The sequence below is a fragment of the Mastigoproctus giganteus genome, chromosome 6, assembly GCF_048544385.1.
Source record: "Mastigoproctus giganteus isolate SK-2022 chromosome 6, ASM4854438v1, whole genome shotgun sequence".
In the NCBI taxonomy this organism is placed as follows: Eukaryota; Metazoa; Arthropoda; class Arachnida; order Uropygi; family Thelyphonidae; genus Mastigoproctus; species Mastigoproctus giganteus.
Window position 1 is genome coordinate 151,031,523 of NC_143580.1, and position 22,246 is coordinate 151,053,768.

General features: G+C 35.7%; 1 protein-coding gene across 3 annotated transcripts in view; it reads right to left on the minus strand.

Moving 5' to 3' along the window:
- Window positions 1-542: 542 nt before the first annotated feature.
- Window positions 543-22,246, minus strand: part of LOC150084657 (serine/threonine-protein kinase VRK1-like) — a 266,463-nt gene continuing 244,759 nt past the window's right edge. For all 3 annotated transcript variants that reach the window (XM_090375391.1, XM_090375389.1, XM_090375390.1), the window contains one exon: window positions 543-967. In XM_090375391.1, the coding sequence (XP_090231517.1) occupies window positions 854-967 (114 nt within the window). In that variant the 3' untranslated portion in view covers window positions 543-853. The remainder of the gene's footprint in view (window positions 968-22,246) is intronic.

A 22,246-nucleotide genomic window follows, 5' to 3' on the forward strand; every position in this document is an offset into this window, starting at 1 on the left:
CAATCTGGACAGCTTCACTTACTATAAAGTGACAAGCTGTAAGAAAGTGTTGAAATTCTGTGAAGGTAAGAGATACCAACAGAAATATTTCATACAACCTGTTTTTTTTTTTTTGTTTTTTTTTTTAATTTTTAACAGCTGTTAGGCATGTTCTTAGTTTAAAAAGATAACAAAGGCAAAAAAAAAAAAAAAATGCCTCAGAGATGAAATATTTACATATAATAAAGGAGTGTTTAAAATGATTTTTGGTTCAATAAGGCCATAAATGTTAATCACAAGAATTCCTAATTCTTAAAAACAATTCTCAGAGTTGCTTTTAGCTAATTTTAAGTAAAGATATGTTCATTTAAAATAAAACATTCCAGCAGATTTAACATGGTTTGTTTACAAAGTCTTATATTTACTTTTAATAAAAATCACAGTATTATGTATATATATATATATATATATATATATATATATATATATATATATATTAAAAAAAAAAAAAAAAGAGATGAATTTACACTCCTTGAAATGATGGCTCCAACAAAGTGCTCGAGTCCTAGTTGTGCAGTATAAATTACATGGAAGTGAAACAATGAGAGAAAAAGAAAATTATAGAAGGCTACTGATGTTAGACACTGAAGTTTACAAACCTGAAGCACTGCTGTTCATCACCAGTCACAAGATGGGGAAAAGGGAAGCCATTTTTTTTTTTAACATACCAAATTATTAGTTCTTTTATTTTCTTTTGTGATTCTGAGACAGTATCAATATCATTATGCTCAAATACCATGGCTTGATATACCAGAAATGCAGGACAGCCAGCAGTACATCACACAGAAACAACATTAATGATCCAATACATTTCTTAAAAATCCATATTTCGGAATGATTTAAAGTTCTGAGCCACATGAATTCCCAACAGTTTGTGATGTGTTTGTTGATACAGATGCCAGATGTCTTCTTGTTCTGACACTTGTCTCTGTAAAAGAATTTTCAAATTATTTTGATAATCGCATATAATGCAACTAGCTACCTATATTAAAAACAGTTGCATACTATCACTGTAAATTTCATTTGTATGCTTCTAATTATCCAAATGATAAATTATCATTTTGTAATTATCACTCGTTATCTTTATATAAGAGTTGAACACTATATCATTTCAACAATTAGCTTGAATATCTCCAGCTTAGACAGTAATAATTTTTGAGGGTTAAAACGGGAAGCTGAAGTTCAGTTTGTATTAGAGCCCAAAGGAATTTAGGGTTTCCCAAGTGGATCTAAGTAGTAGCAAGAGCAGATGATGCAAAAAGTTAATCTCCGACAATCTTTCTCTCTTCCTCCCCATCTCCAAAATGGTTTCACAATCACTTTTAAAAGTAAAACCATTAAAAAAGGAAATTAATCTAATTCATCAATTAAAATTAACTAAATACAAATGAAGCTGTTAGAGTATTGTTAGGTATGTACTACACATCCTTCTGATGAAAGTCTATCAAGTGATTTTCTTACCTACCAATTACTACCTTATACAACCCTGATGGGTCAAGGAGTCATAATCAGATGTAAATATTTCTATCAAAGGAAACAAACAGTGGAGGATTTTTTTTTTTTTTGAGATTCTGAGAGTGAGCAGGACACAAAAGAGAAAAACACAGTAGCCAATTTTAAAAATTATAACATAAAAAGCTTTTAAATTATGTTCTTAATGATTTAGACAGAATCAAAGATGATTCAAAATGTACTGCATGGTGGTGGCCAAAAACGAATGAGCCTGGATACCATAAGGTGATGGAAGAAGAAACAGCTATAGCAGTTTGCAGGTGAAACAAAGTGTAAACCAAAAAGAAAGTAAATAAAAAGCTTGAACTGTGGAAATGCAGAAACTGCCAAAATACCTTTATTAACTTTACTAATTTTGATAGGAAATTCAAAAAATATTTTTTAAAAAATTAGCATTATTAATTTCGTAATTAAAGTTTGTTTTTTAAAAAATTATATTTCTGCTCATTTGAGAAAATAACACAAGACTGCATTATTTTTCTGTTGTGATTGTTTGGGGACACTCCAGTGCAAGGCTTGGACTTAAGCTTTTTAGAAACTATGTTTTTTATGAGTCGATCTAAAGGAACTAATATCATTTTTAAATCAAATAATGTCACTCAGTAGATGAATCTATTGTTAATTAAAAACTTGAAAGTACTGCTGTGACCATGTTGAACAATGAATAAATGTATTAAATCTAAATTGGCAGCCAAGCAGTGTGAGAAAGAAACTTTTAGTTCAAAATTTTACATGTAAAATATAACCCCTATTCATCATCATCAGCCATTTTCAATCCACTGCAGGATGAAGGTCTCTCCAGCAACTTTTCAGTTCCATCTGTTTTGTGAAATGGCCATCCATTTACTACCCACAAACTCACAAATTTCATCTGTCCATCTCCGTTGTTGTCTTCTAGATTTTCTTCTAGCTCCTCTTGGGTACCATTCTGTTATTTTCTTAGTCCACCTGTCATCATGTCTTCGAGCTACATGTCCTGCCCAAGACCATTTTAGTTCTTTAGTTTTGATAAGAATGTCCTTTACTCGAGTTTGCTGCCTAATGCATGTGTTTCTCTTCTTATCTAACGGTCTGAATCCCAATATAATTCGTTCCATTCTTCGCTGTGTTGTTCTCAGCTTTTCTTCCATTCTTTTGGTGAGTGCACACGTTTCACTTCGATAAGTCATGGTGGGGAGTATACATTCGTTCATTATTTAGCGTTTCAGACAAATTGGGATACTGCTCCTCAGTATGTAACTATATTCAATTACTGCTTCTTCAATCATTATATCCCTTTCTGCGGCATACTTGTTCATCATTACTTTTGTTTTAGCCATATTCATCTTTAGCCCAAAATCCTTAATAACTCTGCATAACTGATTAAGATTTTCCTCTAATTCATTGGGATCGTGGCTTATGACCACAATGTCATCTGCAAATCGTAAATGGTTTAGGTACTCTCCATTCACATTGATTCCTTTATGCGACCAGTCTAATCTTCTGAAAGCTTCCTCAAGGGTAGCAGTAAACAACTTCGGAGATATTGTGTCTCCTTGTCAAACTCCTTTCTCAATTTTAAATTTATGACTGTCTTTGTCTAGTCTAATAAAGGAGGTAGCATTCTCATATATTTTCTTCAAAATCATAATGTATGGGATATCTATGCCTTGTCTTTCCAGTGCCCAAAACATTGCCTTATGCTGTATAGAGTCAAATGCTTTTTCATAATCCACAAATGCCAGGCATAATGGTGTTTTATATTCATTTGCTTTCTCCATTAGCTGTGATATTACGTGAAGGTGATCCATAGTTTGAGAATCCTGTCCTAAAGCCAGCTTGCTTTTTCGGTTGATTCTCATCAAGTATTCTTTCTAATCTGTTAGTAATGACCCTTGTGAACAACTTGTAGATGTGGGGTAACAAGCTAATTGGTCTATAATTTCCAATTTCTGATTTATCTCCTTTCTTATGGAGCAAGACTATGATTGCATTATTCCACTCCTTAGGCGTCACACCTTTTCTAATGCATTTTGTGAAGAGTCTTGCCAGTTTTTGTGTCATGTCTCTTCCTCCCAATTTTAACAACTCTACAGTAACTTCATTTTTCCCCGGGGCTTTCTTGTTCTTCATTTTCTTCAACGCATGTTGAAGAAAATGAGGTATGTTGTATGTGTTACTAATTTGTGATCCATCTTTCCCACTGCTGGCATCACTCCCTCGCTCCTTGTATAACTCTTTATAGTAGTCTTCTGCTATTTGAATTATGCCTTCTCTGCTATTTATAAGTACACCATCGCTATTCTTCAATTTTAGTATCATTTGTCTTTCTGTATTACTGCTCATGGTTGCTGATTTAAATCCTTTGTTTTCCCTTAATGCTTGTTCTACTTTTCTTGTGTTAAATTTTCTTACGTCCTCTGTGAGTCTCTTTCTAATGGCTTTGCATAACTCAGTATACTCACCCCTATTAGTGGGCTGCATTAGCCCAATGCAACAATTTACTAAAGAAGTGGAGTACTATTTCAATAGAAGTGGAAACAGTTTGAGAAAATAATGCAACACAGCCATTGTTTTTCTGTTGTGGCTAGATGGGGACACTTTGTCCTTTCAGTGACAGAATTTTTCATAATCCACAAATGCCAGGCATAATGGTGTTTTATATTCATTTGCTTTCTCCATTAGCTGTGATATTACGTGAAGGTGATCCATAGTTTGAGAATCCTGTCCTAAAGCCAGCTTGCTTTTTCGGTTGATTCTCATCAAGTATTCTTTCTAATCTGTTAGTAATGACCCTTGTGCTTAAGCTCCTTGGAAATAATCATGGTTTTCCACAAGTTGATTTGAAGGAACTAACATAATTTTTAATTAAAAAAAAAAAAAAAAAATCACCCAGCAGGTCAATCTGTTATTCATTAAAAATTCTAAGGCACTGTTATTATTGGTTTTGAATGTAACAATGTTATGTTTTCAACTGGAAGTTTCTCTCCTCCACATGCTGCTTGTTTAGATTTGATACATTTATACACCACTTGACATAAAGTTGCTCACTGAGGAGCTAACTGTTGTCTGATGGGTGATCCAAATAGGTCTGAAACTGGTCACTGCTAAGTACAATCAAACAAGAACATTTTCTCTGTTGCAGAATATCTTCACCTTCTGAACTTTCTTCTGCAGCATCTAGATTTCGTGTCTTCTGCTCTCTTTAAAAAAAAAATCAGTAAACTGGGTTTGTTTGCTTTTGCTTGATAGATATTTGTAAATTTTTATAAGTTTAAGCTTTTTTATTTACTTTCCAATATACCAGTAACATTTTTTAAATTTACACCTTTCATTGCACGAGGATTAGAGGATCTATAAACCTTTTATCATGTAATCTCTTAATGCATTACTGCACATAAGTAACGTTACACAATCTTTTGATGCCTTAAAACCTGACGCAGTTTTTTTTTCTTTTTTTGAAATATGTTGAAATTCTGTTGGGCATTTTTGTCCACCAAAGTCTCATCGTCACTGAAAACTTTATGTGGTGTGTAATTGCGCTCTTCAATAATTTTTTGAAATTTCTTTGCATACTTCTCGGCAGTTCCATTATCAGCTGATGCACTTTCCCCTTGAATTGTTGTCTTATGTAATGAGAAGCGGTTTTCAAATCACTCAAACCAACCTTTACTGGCAGCAAACTCTGGGTTAACAGAAGATTCTCCATTTACTTTTAACAGTTATAAATTCAGTGTCTTTTGTTTAATTTCATCGCCTTCTAATGGGATCCGTTTTTTTACTGCTATTATCAATCCAAATACTGAGTGTCCTTTCCATTTTATCAATTATTGGTGCTTAGGGAACAAGCTGTCATATTTGCGGAAACGAAAGATCCAGCAGCAACAGCAGTTCTAATTTTCTGTTCATTTTTCTTTATGGTCTGGATTGTTGCTTCATTTAAATTTAAACTTTTTGCAATGTATCGTAGCTTTTCCCCTTTTTTAAGACTATCCAAAATTTGTATCGCTGATTCTAGAGAAATAAAGTTTCTTTTGATGAGTGCTTTTTTACTTTCCTTAGGAAAAGTTTATAAACAATCATATAAAAGCCAAAATAACCGTACAAAAACCTTAAAAGTCACAATTTTTTATGGTCTGGGATTTCCCAACAAAATGAATAATATTCATTTTGTTGGGAAATCCCAGCATAAGGCTTTATGCACAACGACTAGTGTCAACAGCGGGGATTCACAAAAAAGAATGGAAATATTTAAAAATTACATTTAACATAATAGCAGGGTTTCCCCCACCCAAAAGCTCAAAAATACCATGTTATGCAAGGATTGCTGTAATTTATCAATTGTGTTAGAGTGAAAGTGTTGTAGAAGTACCGTGTTATACAGAGGTTGCCTGTACTTAAAAAACATTTGAAACTTTTAGTTTTTTTTTTTTGAAATACTATTTTTTAAAGAAAGATTATCAATTTTTAATGTAAAAAAAAATCATATCAATTTAATTTACCAATATCTGTCTTGAATTTCTGAAAGCTACAAGTAACAGAAAATACATGTGGAGAAAGACCATTCTACAGAACAGAAGTAGCAGAAATGAACAAAAGAGAAAACGTTTTTTTCCAGGTACTGGAATTCAAACGAATGGATACTATTTGGTTTATACATGTTCTAATGGTTTAGTATTAGTGAAATGATGTATTAGTCAATATTAAAATGTATCTTACATCTCTTTCACTCACTTCGTTAACTAATATTTCTGAATAGAGGCAACTGTCGATTTATAAACATTTGCTATAATGAACGTCATAATTCATTAAAAATTTCTTAAAGTCAGAGTTCCTTAAAAACGAAATGCCAAACGTATAGTGAACATAATTGTAAGATTTAAATAAATAAACTTTTAAAAAATGTATTTATTACAATAATTATCAGAAAATTAATATATGATAATTATACTGAACTGGTCTTGGTTAATAAAACTAATCTGGCCAGTAAAAAAATGTTGGTTTACATGCCACGGTGCATAGAATGTTGAACACATATGTATGTACAGTATTATATAATATTGGTGTAGATACACTATAGTTTACCCATAAATTTGAACTACGTAAACTGTAAAGGCATCGTTTTAATTTTATCTCATATTGTGGGTGCCATCACAATGAGAAAGCTGGTATTGCACTACTTCAAATAAATAATGTTTCTCTAGTAGAAAAGACTACTGTTATTTATTTTCAGTGGATACTACCACCCAGACGATCGTTTCGAAGCTAGTGGACTTCATCATCAGTGGGCAGGTACCCTGGTAATGCAACATCCCATCACAGTTGCAAACCTAAACCCATAAGAAATTATGCTTTGTGCATTTCGTTTTATAATACATTATTATTACCCACACCAATTTGGCATCTCTCATATTGTGGAAATAACCTTGCAACCTCCAGAAATGTGTTTTAGAAAAACATCACGAAGGCGATAACGACTAGCGACTCAACAGCGGGAGCAGGAGCAGCAGTGCGTAGCACACGCTTCTTGATTAGACCGGGGTTCGAGCCCATGATCACCAAATACAGAGGATGCGGGAAGGTCAGGGAATAACCACCACATATCCCCGGAGCAATATGGCCTTAGTTGCTAATGCTCCTAAAAACCAAAACAACAAAAACAACAGCAGGGATTCACAAAAAGGAATGCAAACATTGAAAATTACATCTAACATAATAGCAGGGTTTTCCTAGCATAAAAGCTCAAAAATACCATGTTATGCGAAGATTGCCACAATTCTCAAACCGTGTTGTAGAAGTACGGTGTTATATGGGGGTTGCTTGTACTCATTTTCTTTATTTCTATTTTGTGACTCTTATGTTTTTAATTAAAATTAATAAGTACAATATCTTGTTTTTGTATTCTTTTCTTATTTTATTTTACGTTACGTATCATATACGATAAACCATAATGCATACATACATTATAATAAAATGTATTGTATAAAGCATTCGATGTTTAGTACATGGTTTTCATGCTTTAAAATATACGATATGTATCGTAAAGGCTCAGGAATGTAAGATACACATAACGAACAATGTCTTGGAACAGAACTTGTTCGTAAACCAAGAGTTGCCTGTACCTGTTTAAGTCCTTCTTAAATTTAAATAAACTTTTCACTTACTAAATGCTAATTTTTTCACATCCACTTTGAAATTATCCTTTCAATTTAAATCAGTGTCCTGTGTGTGTGTGTGTGCCATCAGAGAAAGAAATCAAAATGCTCTCAGTATTTAGTTCATGCAACCTTCTCAAAGCCTTAAATAACTCAATAATGTAAGTGCAGAAGATGCTTCACTTCCTAACTTGATAAGTTATAGAACTCAAGTCCCCAAGTATACATTTTGTGTTTATAGTTAATCTTGTTGCTCTGCACTCTCTCTCTCAACAGGTTTTTAAACCTGTATACCATATGTGTCAAACCACTAATTTATACAATCTTTTATATTATGGACAGAATTCCATGAGTTGTCCTAATTGCTGGTTTCAAGTGCTCAGAGAAATTCTTATCTGACTGAATAATTACTCAAGTTTTTTTTTTTTTTTTAACATACCACTCAAGCACCTGTGTAGTAACCAATTCAAGGTTCATTGTCTACGCCAAGTGGAACATTAACCTAGGATTACTGCAACCCAAATAGAAGATCTTGCTTTTACTGGTTATGACTCGCCTGCCATCTTTAAGACCACCTGATTACTTTCATTCCTTGTCCACCTTTGTGTCATTAACAAACTTAAGCATATACAAATATTTTTCAGCTGTGAGTTAAGTTTTTTTAACAATGCTACTCCAATCTTATACATTAAAGTTGAAATACATAAGTTAATTATGTATTTCAACTTTAAAATTATATTTATATTTCAACTCCATTATAAATAGCAGAAACAGTGGAGAATCCAGATCTTCCCCTTGTGGGATGATCTGGATTCTCCTGCATATGGATCCTGCATATGGTTTACAAAGGGTGGCCATTTATACCTACTCCCTGTCAGCCATCTTTTTATTACAGTAGTAACTAGCTATTAAAGCAAATTGCTCCAGTTTATACTCATGTGGAATTCAGAAAGCATTACTAAAGTCTAAGGCACCTCCGTAGCCAGGTGGGAAGGAGCAGCAACAGTGCGTAGCACACGCTTCTTGATTAGACCGGGGTTCGAGCCCGTCACCACCAAATACAGAGGATGCGGAAAGGTCAGGGAATGACCACCGCATCCCGGAGCAATATGGCCTTAGTTGCTAATGTTCCTAAAAACCAAACAACAACAACTAAAGTCTAAGTAAATGATGCTAAATTTGTTAAGTAAACTAACACAGTAGCTACCGCTCTCTATATTGTTAGCAAACCTTTGCAGACAAAAAAAAAAAAAGAAAAAAAAAAAAGACCACACGCCTAAAATTTTAAGATTGACTACACTGACAACAAAACATGCATGAATATACAGTGAAACTTCCCTTTAACGGACAGCCATGGGGAACGAAAATGTGTCCGTTAGAGAGAAGTGTCTGCTAACAAGAAGTCTGAGGGAGAAAAAAAAAAAAGAAAGAAAAATAGTTAAATGTTTAATGTAAAATTAAATTAAATTATATACAGATTTTGCACACTATTTTTGTAAATAATATGTATACAATTGTGCTATGCATATTATGACTTTATCTTAAGAAAAATACATATAGTAATCACTTATTTTCTTCTGCACCTTCTTCCGGCTGATAATTTTGTTTTCAACATTTGTTTGGAGTGAAGAAACCATCGAAAGTCCTTCAGTATCTTCTTCAGCGGCGAAAAACATTTTTAAACGATTGATTTGTATGAGCGCTTCTATTTTCATCGGTGGTTTGTCGTTAATATGTTCTTCGACAGAATGACCTCCTTCCATTTCTTCATCCTCATGAGGAACTTCTTGAAAAATATCGATGATAATGTTGTTGATATCTAGAGCACCATCTTCTGTAGTGAGGTTTGAGTCTATATCTTCGTAGCCAGGGTCACTTGTAGCGGAAGTATCGTACATTATCAATAGATGTTGAAGTTCTTGTTCTTCTTGGTGCTCCACATTGCTGTTCACAACTTCAATTTTTTGAGTTTGAGAAGCCAGACTTTACAAAACAGTTCACGACAGTTTGTTTTCTAATTACGTTTACTGAAGAGGAAATCCACTGAATCGCATCTAGGATGCTGATTTTCTTTGCAAGGTCACTCGCACATGTTACATCGTTCATGTTTGCAATGAGATGTCTTAAAACACGTTTTCTGTAGTGAAGTTTAAAATTTTTTATTATCCCTTGATCCAAGGGCTGACACTCTGCAGATGTGTTTGGTGGCAGAAAAATGATTTGAATGTTGGACAATTCAATGTGCTGGTGAGATGCAGCATTATCCATGAAAAGAATAATTTTTCTGTTTTGACGAATCATGTTTTGGTTAAAGTGACTTATCCATTCGCTCATGATATCTTGTGTCATCCACGCTTTTTTTATTAGACTTCCAGTCAACATCCAAAAGATTCAACTTGATGCCCTTGAAACAACGAGGATTTTGTGGGTTTCCTATAACAAGAGGTTGTTCAAAGTCTCCCAGCATATTTGTACACAATAGTACAGTCAAGCGTTCCTTAGAAATTTTTCCGCCCTGGCACTTTTCGTGTTTTAGACTCATTGTGTTTTCAGGAAGAGCTTTAAAAAAACAACCCTGTTTCGTCACAGTTGTAAATATCCTTAGCTTCAAAATCACGACATAAATCTTCCAATTTGACGGTCCACTCTGTTACAACCACAGTATCAACAGATCCACCTTCACCACTTACGGTTTTCCAAGAAATTTTATGCCGAGTTTTGAACTTGTCTAGCCATCCCACAGAAGCTTTGAACTCATTTACTCCCATAGATTTCGCAACCTCCAAAGCCCTTTCCCTAATAATAGGCCCATTAATGGGAATTTTTTTAGCACGTGCGCAACAAATTTGAAGTACAACAGTTTTCGGGAATGATTTTGAACCTGATCATTTACGTGTTGCCAAAATTGTTTGAGCAGTTCATTTTTTTTCTTTAGGATGTCGCTTACCTGCGTCTTCCCAATTTTGAATTTTACAGCGAGATTGCGAACACTATTTTTTTGCCGATCATATGCATTAATGAGTTTGACTATCTTTTAAAGTTAAATGTTTACGAGAAGACATTGTGCACTTCACACGACACTGAACAAAACTGAAACTGAAAAGACGAAAGGCCGACCATATTCCCCCCCCTCCCTGCACACATCGAATTCATCAGAAGTTTTACACGTGCCTTAAAATTCTTGAAAAAGGGTTTAGAACCGCGACGTAAACCTTGATAAAATTCAGAGAATCGAAAAGAGAAAATAAACACACGATTGAGGCAATAAGTGGAAGAAAAGTTCCTAGAAAAAGGGCCGTGAGCTCGCCCGCTGTCCGTTATGGGGAGATCAAATTAAGTGCTAATCTAAACGAAACAGTGCAGATTGCCTGTCCGCATCCGTTACAGAGAATGTCCGCTAGACAGAAGCTGCAAACACGTTAAAACCAATGGAGGTGAGTTGGGGAATTTGAAAATGTCCGTTAGGAGAAGTTTCACTGTACTTACAATTTATCTCTCTCACACACACACACACACACACACACACACACACACACACACACACACACACACACACACACACACACACACACACACACTGGGAGTAATATTTTCAAGTTCTCAAAAAAGTAAACTTTTGTGGCTGTAAATTTCTTAAAGCAAACATGCTTCCACAATCAAAGCTTCCCATGTACACTTTGAATGCTAAGTATTGAATAATTAAAATAACATAAAATATAAAATTAAAATGATACTTTAATGGCCTTCCTTTCATACATGTACTGCAATGACTGATCAAAAAACTGGCCTTCCTGATGGCATCATCATGTTCCTTAACCTTTGCCTGAAGATCTGACATTACCTTATTAATTTCCATATGTTTATTCCCTGAGACACAACAGTGTGATCATGCCTTGTTCATCAATGCTCTGACAGTACTGTTTTTATGTATATGTGCACGAGCCAATGCATAATTTGTGAGTTGGAATGCATATACATTCTATAAACTTGTGTTAATGTATTAGCCAACTTCCCTAACAAGCATATCCAGAAAAGGCAAGGTTCTACACTTTCATCTTTGAGTTAAATTGGATGTTTGCTTAAAAAAACAAAAAGATGAAAATTCACCTTTTTGGCAGATACCCAGAAGTATAGACACTTCTAGTGGTACAGGAGTGCCACTGCAGTACCTACACTATATTTCTGTCAAGCATTTATTGTGTTGTAATAGATTATTCCACTGATGAAGAAAGCTTAAGCTGTGGAAAGCAATAATAAACTTAACTCCAGAAAGTTAAGTCTGTCAGTGCTTTTATTTCATTTTCATTGTTAATATAATTTAACAACTCTTAAATTATACAGTTATTGCACAGTGTAATAGATTGCTAAATGACAGGCAAAAACAAATGAATGGCAGACAACAGTTCTTAATGCAGATTCTGTATTGAGAAAACCACTACTAATGGTGTAGAGAAGAATTCTAAAGCCTTCAGGTTTTTCAGACAACCAAAAGTGCAAATCAGCCCCTGAACACAGAATTCTATTGAAATATATGTATATGAGCAATGAACTCTGGTGCCATTAAAATAATTTGAATTTGGAAAAAAAAAAAAAAAAAAAAAAAAAAAATCAGTTTGAATAGAAAAAAATCTCCTCTGATCAAGTAATGCTACAATTCCCTTAGATCTTTAACTTGAAAGTGGTTTTATAGAGGTTCAGAGCTTTCTTTTTATCCCTGATCTGTGGCTATGAAAGGATTATTGTCTTTTTTTTTCTGCCTATGCACTACTAATCATAATATTTATAAAATAATAAGAGGAGTTTACCTCAATATAGTACTAATCATAAGCAATTAGTCAGTTACAATAGTCCTTCCTCCCTCCTGCTTTCCAAATTAGTTTTGACATTCTCTCTACAGCTGTATTATTCCTCCATTATAAATATTTCTGGCCAATATTTCCTCAGCATAAAATAGTCATGTCAGCAGGCATGTTGTATATAGATTAACAAAAATCAGACGTAAATGGGAAACTAAATTTATTCTTAATTATGACACTACGTTAGAATAAGATCAAAAAAGAATGCCTTAAGGTCAACTTTTGGCCAAAAAGCAAGCAAAAATGAGAGATCTATGGACAATTAAGAGAGTGCACTTTTTTTCTTCTTCAAGATAGAACCAAAGATTTTAAATGACTATAACCTTCAGGAATCACATTTTTTTCAAAATATACACAAATTTTTCTGTATTGATCAACTGTTTCAAGCAGTTGATCAACACAGTTTTTCAACTGTGTTGAAAGTAAACTTGAAAGTAAATACTTTTAATATATTTACTACTAAATGAATTGTTTATAGTGATTTTAAGCCCCCATTTACTAGTCTTAAACACAAAAAAGAGAATTATAAATGACATTGATTCTACTCAACAAGTCTCTCTAAGAATACCTCTTATATAATCTCTCTCTCTCTCTCTCTCTCTCTCTCTCTCTCTCTCTCTCTCTCTCTCTCTCTCTCTCTCTCTATTAAAACTGCAACCCATTTTTTCAATATCTACTTTATTATCACATTGGCAGCAGTTTACAGCAAAATGTCTACAGTTTAGAAAAAAGTAACCAAATTTGTAATTATTATATTCCAATGATTAACAAACCATTCACTGGTTAGGCAAGATGACTGCTACTTGATTAACCATATGAATGGTTTGCTTATGCTTGGAATCACAAATTTATTGTAGTAACTCCTCTTGTATAATAAAAAATCTGCAGGACTACCTGTTTTGTGGCCATTATGTAAAGTGTTTAGTTAATGCATGGTCTTAATGTTCACAGCAAGCTTTGTCTTCATAACAAGCTGCCCCAGTACTGTACTACTTTCAAACAAATGGCCTCAGCAGATATCAGGTCTCTAGTCACAAACTTGGGCGAAAGTTACAAAAACGTTGTTTGATGTGAGCTGCCATCCAGTATATGATGTAAAAGCTTCAAAATTATAATACAGGTAGCTCTCGGTTTACAATGGGGTTCCATTCCTAAAGGAACTGTCACAAAAAAAAAAAAAAAAAAAAAGGTGTAAAACGAACCTAATTATATAATGTAAGTCAATCAGTGATGTTCCAGGCCTCTCTCAAAATTGAAATAAATGTAAAAACAGGCATTTTTATGAATATAAATCAATTAAATGTAATACAGTATAAAATAACCAACTAAATTTAATTAAATAAAAAAAAATTAAATTTTGTACATTTACTTTGATATTACAGTGGCGTAATGTAGAGACTTGACTTCACTGATGAAGTCCCTGGTTGAAGAACTTCCTTTTTTTTTGAAGAAAGCATGCAGTGTTGACTGTAGAGATTTCCTCTTTCTTTCTTTGAGAAGCTCAGAATAAGGACCAATGGATACAATTACGCTCCTTTTCACTTTCGCTCCCAGTTGTGGTCAATCTCACAGAGCTCATCAGTGAGGATCTACATGGCTGAAAGAATGTGCTGTAGATCACTTGTATTCATAGATTTTTAAGGAGGCTCTTCATCTTATTTTTTCTTCTCCTCCTTATGTTGGCTTAGTTCTTTAGCAAATTCTTTCAAGTCTCCACTGGAAAGCTGCTATCTATGGCTATCTAACAGCTCTGTTACATCTTCAGCTGTAACTTTGTTCAATCCTGCCTCTTGCGCCAGCCTGCTAATGTCTTCAACAATATTCTCCATTGGCTCTAGTCCTGAAGCAATCCACAAGTTCTGGGAGAAGTTTGTGCAAACAGTTCACTGACACTTCCTCCCAAATTATTAATACCCTTCAAAATGTCAAATGAGTGCCAAAGATTCTTGATAGGTTAGTTTGACCTGTCCAAAACTCTCACCATTTCCATGAATGTTTGGCAGAAGTAATAGGCTTTAAAGATTGCTATCATCCCCCCCATCAACTGGTTACAAAACTGAAGTGGTGTTTGGTGGTATATAAACAACATTGACTTCTAGAGATGTTCTTGCTTCAGCAAGGTTTGCAGGATGGCCAGGGGCATTGTCCAAGAGAAGAAGAGCCTTGGCTGGTAACTCATTCTCTTGACAGATGTTCTTGCTTCAGCAAGGTTTGCAGGATGGCCAGGGGCATTGTCCAAGAGAAGAAGAGCCTTGGTTGGTAACTCATTCTCTTGACAAAAATGGAACAGAATAGGGCAAAAATATTTTATGCACCAATCCAAGATTTGTGTCACCCAACCCCTCCTGTTCCATTTCCAGTAGACTGGCAACATGGCTTTGTTTAGGCCCTTCAGAGCACACTGTGTATGTGAATGGTACACAAACACTGGTTTTAATTTTAAAGTGCCAGAGACATTTGCACCCAGCAGAAGTGTTAGCCTGTCTTTTGAAGCATTGAAACCTGGTGCAGACTGCTCTTTGTGGGCAATGAAGGTTTGGGATGGCAATTTCTTCCAATAAAGCCTGGTCTCGTAAACATTAAAAATGAGATCAGGAGGATAATTACAGTCCTCTATAATGGCTTGAAACTCTGTAGCTGCCTCAGCATCTGCACTTGCTTCTTAATTTCACACAGCAGCACTTACTTCAAAATTTACTTTTCTACCTAAAATTGTCTTGTCACCACCCTCTTTTCCCAAGATCTTCAAATATTGACTTTGTCTTATCAGTAATAGCTGCATGAGTGAATGGAATGTTTTATTGATTTTAGTCATCCACCCACAATGACAATTTCTCCATTTTTTTCTAAAAGTTTACTTCTGCTATAATCACTTGTGTTGCACTGACTGTTTTCTTTATTCTGCATTTTTCAGTGGTATTCGCAGTCAATTTCATACTTCTACACACATTAGGACATGTCTGACCATTCACTTCCATCTTCCATCAAATTACTTCCATCTTTTTTCCCCAATATGATAGATATGAGACCTTTTTAGCGATATTTTCATTTTCACTTGGCTTTACTGCACTTCTCTTACTAGACACGGTGGCTCTTATTTTATTAATTTAATGAACAATTTTTAATTAAAACACACAAACTGACATTGTAGAATACTGGCCCAACAATAGTACACCAACAGGAGAACTAAGTGTTCCTCTCCTCTTATCTCTGGCCACCTCATGGGGATAGCTCTCATCTCTGATTGGCTGTGCTGTTTCTTTACATCATATCCGGTATTTATAGTTTCCATTTGTTTACTTTCTCATAGTATGCTATCCACATGGGCAGATAGTAGTATCTTTTATCCTTTAGTATAACAGTCAATAAAATACATTCTTGCAAAACAAATGGCAAGCTACGTTAATATACACATAGCTAGTTTGATTTATTATAATTTCATATATTAGATAACTCAGCTTTTTCATTTATTTTTTTATTTTATGCATTTATATATTTTTTCCATCTATAAATGTGTAATTTCATAAATTTATCTGAAAAAGATATTGCTATGTATAACACTGGTCAACATGTAAAATGTTACGAAAATGGAAATACCCAATCTTGACTAATTTTATGCTGCTGAACATGATGTTTTGTTTTTTTTTGTTGTTGGCACATCGACTTCTGTGGCCATAATGCACCTCCCAAAGTTTTTTGCATTTTGAATAAAGCCTGCCTGGCGACCCAAAGGTCGCCAGGCAGGCACTTTACCCACCCGGCTAGCCCGGTCAGCTGCCGAACATGAAAATCACATTAAAATTTGTCAATTGGCTCTTGTTTTTGAATTACAGTTTGGGTCTCATATTAGCGGGTTACTCTACATTATCAACTGTGGCTCTCAGCAAAACGCATGGCAACACCATGCTCGTATCATGTGATCAGCAACTGTCGCCTCAAACTCTGTTAGAGTAATTCTTGAATACAGTAGGTACTGGGTGATTTGTTCTCAGTTAACGGTTGTTCTCTGCGAGATTCATAATTTTTGCACAATATATGTGTCATGTAAGATTAACATGCCCCATAATTGTGTAAATAGTCCTCATTACTTCTGTTATGAATGTGGAGAAGTCATGTTAGCTTCAAGAAAGTGTCCCCTACTCGAGCCACAAAAAGGCCTACTTCTTGTACTTTGGGTGTAAAGTAGGTGACCAGGACAAGAACTGGGCTCCACACACATATGCTGCACTACCCATTCATCAAAAGGGGATGTTTTATGTCCTTTGCAGTGCCCATGATATGGATGGAGCCAACAAATCATGTTGGCTCCTATTAGAAGAGGGATGACAACAAAGTGGACAGTGACATACCCAAATATATTGTCTACAATTCGTCCTGTGCCTCACGGTGAAGTACTACCTATTCCTGAACCACCCAATCATTTTCCTGTACATTCTGATGAAATGAAGACACTGATGAAGAAGTACAGCAGCCATTTACGCCAAGAGATACACCATTTCATCCAAATCTTTATCCTTCTGAACCATAAGAACACAGAAAGTGAGCTTAACAACCTCATCAGGGATTTCAAACTGCCAAAGAATAATGCAGAGCTTTTGGTCTCGAGACTTACAACAGTGGAATCTTCTAAATTATTCTGTGAAAGTGACAACATTTTGTACTTGAAATAAAGACTATGATAAATTCTGTCAAACAAAAGGTGAACTCACTGTTTGTAAGGATGTTTATGGTCTAATGGTACCAATGAACATGAAGCAAGTTCCTGAACAATGCGATTATTTATAGAAGCTTTTAAGGTTAGCCTTAAGGCTGTGTTATTACACAATGTAAATATGCTTCCTTCAATACCTCTTGCATATGCTGACCATAGAAAAGAAACAAACACAAACATGGAGAACATCATCTAAGGTGTACACTATCAGAAGTATGAGTGACAGATATGTGGTGATTTAAAGGTAATTGCCATTTTATTATGACTACAAAAGGGGTACACTAAGCATTGTTGTTTTCTCTGTGAGTAGGATGGTTGCGCCAAGGATATGAACTACGGAGAAGAGGAGTTGGCCTCAAAGAAAATCATTACCACCAGGAATGCAGAACGTAGTATTTGACCCTCTGGTAGATACAAATAAAGTTTGCTTCCACCACTCCACATCAAACTGGGGTAAATGAAAAATTTTCTGAAGGCTTTGGAAGTGATCGGTCCTGCATTCACATACCTGCAAGAGAAATTCCCAAGACTTAGTAGAGAGAAAATGAAGGTAGGTGTTTTCATTGGTCCACAATGAAATTTGGTCCTTGAGACTGTCGCAGACATTCTATCAGATGTGCCAGGCAAGCTGTACTTGCTACTTAGTAGTCTAAAACACTGATTGGAACTGATCTTTGGGTGGAACTCAAGTCAAGTGACTCAATTTCGGTGATGTTCGGACAGGCAGTGACAGCCAAATCCTCTGCTTGTACCTTCACGATACGATGGTGGGACTGTTAGTAATCCTGGGTATAACCCCCATGTGCAAGCACACTGTGGGTGACCACCCAGGTGTGAACCAATGTAAGCAGGGGTCGAGGTGTGGCACCCACACCACATGGAGGAATGCTGCCCCTCTGTGTTACCAGGCAATACTAGATGCTAGATGAATCTCATCAACTGGTAATATACCACCACTTTGCTTATTGGAGGCTTGAAGTGGAGACTAAACCCATGTTTAGTCTCCAGAGCTAAGTTCCGGTCAACTCTCCATCCATCTTCCATCATGCAGTACGATTGATGTCTTTTGAGGTTATGATGAACACTATGGTGAGGTCCAAACTTCTTACATTTTGAGGGTACAGCTCTAAAAACTTTTTCGCAGGCCAGCCGCTAGTTCGTACACTGGACCGATCCTATTCTTAATTCTCTAGAGGTTTCCAGATCAGCTAGTGTATAATCTTGCGCTGCCCCATACTCCGCCAGATAGTGACTGGAAGGAGTCCGAGTAGTGGGTATGCAGGGGGGGAGAACTGAAAGCCACATCATGTCAGGGATTTTTTTTTTTTTTTTTTTTATGAAAACACGAGAGGTATTAGAACCTGTAGTACTTAGTACTGTGCTTGGGTTGGTGGTTGAGAAGACGAAAGAAGATATTTGCTGACATTAGACTTGAACTTCTGTAGTTTTCAGGAAATAAGGATGGGAAATAGATGAAGGAAGGGTGTTCCAGAAAACGGCAGTTAAATGAATAAACCAGGAAGATGAAAAGTTGGTTCTGTGAATTCGAAGATGGACAGTAAATGGATATCGGCTGGTGGCAGCACGTGTTCGAACTGTTTTGATAGAGAGAGAGAGAGTGGGAATTATAGAAGCCAATTCAGAACAGGCCCATGGAAGTATCTGTAGAAAAGGCATGCGGCAGAAACAGTACATCTATAAGACAGAGAGTAGAGAGACTGTTAGAGATGAGTCATTAATTAACCAAACTGCCCTCTTCTGAATGGAATCTAGAAGCCTGAGACAGGTTTTGGGAGAACTCCCCCAGATGTGGGAACAATATTCCACGTTAGGGCAGATTTGCGATTTGTACAGAGTGAACAGAAAAATAACGCCGAGAGCGAAAGAGAAAACCAAGTTTTTTAGATGCAGAGGAAGCAATATTTGTAATGTGCTTGTGCCAAGAGAGATCAGAAGGGGTAACCCCCAAAAGAGATATATCATCTTGCCTAGAAATCGGAGTGTCACCAAAGATAAGTATAGGAGCAGAAGAATCCTTTTTGCGAGATATAAGACAAGACTGAGTTTTAGAAGGATTGAAATCAACTATGATTTCAATAGAAATCGGCATTTAAGGTTTCTCAAAATGGAAATTGGAATGCAATGTGCTATCATTGGCAAAACTATGGATAGGATTTCCAGTCAATGGAAGAAGGTCATTAATATACAAGAGGAAAAGAATGGGGGAAAGAACTGAACCTTGGGGACACCAGCATTAGTGGAGAAGTTAGAAGACAGAGAGCCATCTACCATCACCCTCAGTGAGTGATCAGAGAGAAAACTGGATAACCAATTACAAAACACAGTTGGCAAACCATAAGATGGAAGCTTGTTTAGAAGAATTTATGCCAAACCCGATTGAAAGCCTTTGAGATGTCAAGAGCAACTGCTTGTGTTTCACCAAATTTTTCCATTGAATTTGTCCATAAATGGGTAATATAAGCCAGAATATCACTGGTGGATCAACACTGACGGAATTCATACTGGCCATCGTTGATCAGACGGAAGGTTTCTAGGTAATTTAAGAGTTGGCGGTTAATTGATTTCTCCATTACTTTAGAAATATAAGAAGTAATTGCAATGGGATGATAATTGGATGAGAGGGATTTGTCACCCTTTTTAGGAACTGGCTGGATATGAGAAAATTTACAAGCAGAAGGAAAAACACCTTTGGAATAAGCAAGTGAAAGAAGGTGGCAAAGAAAAGGAGTAAGTTCAGGAGCACACGTTTTGAGAACAAGTGGAGAAATACCATTAGGACTTGGGGCTTTTTTATCAAGATTCGTCAAAATCTTCCTGACATCCTTTTGACGGAAGACCACAGGAGGCACTGAATGGAACGTGTTGGCAATGGTGGGAGGTGTTTTACCAAGATCATTAATACAGGAGTTGGAAGAAAAATGGGATGTTAGCAGGTCAGCTTTATCCTTGGCTGAAGTGACAAAAGAACATCTGGCTTTGACAGAGGTGAGAGCAGAGATGGACAAAAGTTGCGGCCAATAGCTTTGGCAAGAGACCAGAATGCTCAGCTACCATTAGGGCAAGAAGCAAGTTTTCTACTCTTAGCCTGTTCAAAATCTAGTTTGGAATGATTAATATCTGCTTTACAATTGTTGCGAGCTTTGGTGTAGGCAGAAAATGAAACTGAAGAATTGGAAACAAGCCAATTACGATAAGCAACAATCTTCTCTTGAACAACCTTAGCACATTTATTGGAAAACCAAGGTTTAGATAAAGGACGAGATTTTAAAGTGGAATGTGGAATAAAGGATTCCATTCCTAAAAGAATAAGTTCACTGACACAATCTGAGCAAACGTTGACATCAGAAGTTTTGAAACTGTAAGCCGACCAAACTAATGAAGAAAAGAAATCTCACAGGTCATCCCATTTTGCATTCTTGTAATGCCAAACAATACTAAGTTGGGAATAGCCATAAGATAAAGGCTTCATTGGAGAAAACACAATCACCAAGTAGCGATCAGAGGTGCCTAAAGGACCACTCACTTCGACCGTGTACTTAGAAGGGTTGTTTGTGAGAAAAAGATCAAGCGTGTTGGCTGTATGGTTAAGATTGTCCAGTATTCTTGTAGGTAAATAAACAATCTGTGCAAGGTCATTAGTAACTGCAAAAGCCTCAACATCTGGGTCGGTGTGACTAGAAAACGGAAGCCAGCTGGAGTTGTGAACATTAAAATCACCAAGGAAAATTACCTCATTGTTAGGAAAGTTGGACTGGAGAAAGTCAAGTTGCAAAGAGAGGAAGTCAAAGAGCTCTAAATGATTAGTGGAGTTGGGAGAACGGTAGAGACAACAGATGAATTTGACAGAATGAGGTAGAGAGATTTTAAGCCAGAGATCTAGTCTAATGTCAACAAAAAATTAGGCATGACATAGCTGAGTGGTGAGGAGTGAGAGTGCATAGCATGCGTTCCTATGATAAATATTTGTATTGACGATTTATTGTAAACTCTACTGACTTGGTTGTCGTGCCGGAGTAAAAACAGAAAATATCTTTTGTCTTCTCAACCTCCAAGCCATGCACAGTACTATGTACTATAGGTTCTAATACCTCTCGTGTTTTGTGTTTTCATAAAAAAAAAAAAAAGGCAACTTTTCAAAGACGAACAGTTCGAATGTGACCTTAGTGATAGCGAGAAACCAGTGTAGAAAGCCTTTCGAAATGTTTCAACTGGTTTTATAAGAATGTTAAAGCTGGCAACTGCAGGCAGCTTGTGAAAGATCTCATTACTTCTTACAAAAAACTGGGGCGCAACATGTCATTTAAGATGCATTTCTTGCACTCACACCTGGATTTCTTCCTGCCAAACTGTTTTGCCATCAGCAATGAACATGGTGAATGCTTCCATCAAGGCATTGCAGTGATAGAACAAAGATACAAAAGCAAATCGAGTGCCACTGTGTTAGCCAATTATTGTTGGATGGTGAAAATGAATGCTCCCAAAGCTGAATAAGTATTTGCCTTATAAATAAAAAAAATACCTTGTGTAAATATAAAAAACGTTTTTCGAAAACAAGATGCGATCTGCCATTTTAAGCACTATTTCCTTGTTTAGCACTTCAAAATTTATAAAGTAAACTTACTTTCATGCCTGTAACAATATTTGACCCATATTTGATGTTCAGTGTAATCAATATTCATATTGAAAATTAATATTCTTTAATTTTTAAAATCTTTTTTTTTTTTTTAATCCAAAACCAGGTTCTGCTATTATTTATTTTATTTATTTATTTTTTTGGCAAAATGTATATGACACCATATACCAACAAGGACGTCTGGTTTCTAGGAATCAAATTAAAGCTGTGGTTGATACATATGTTCCAATTTTCTGCTAGACTTTTCAATTTCTTTTCCAACTGATCTTTTCAACTATGTTGGCTGATCAGTGATCTATTTCTAAAAGTAATGCTGGGAGAATCTGTTACAAATTATTTG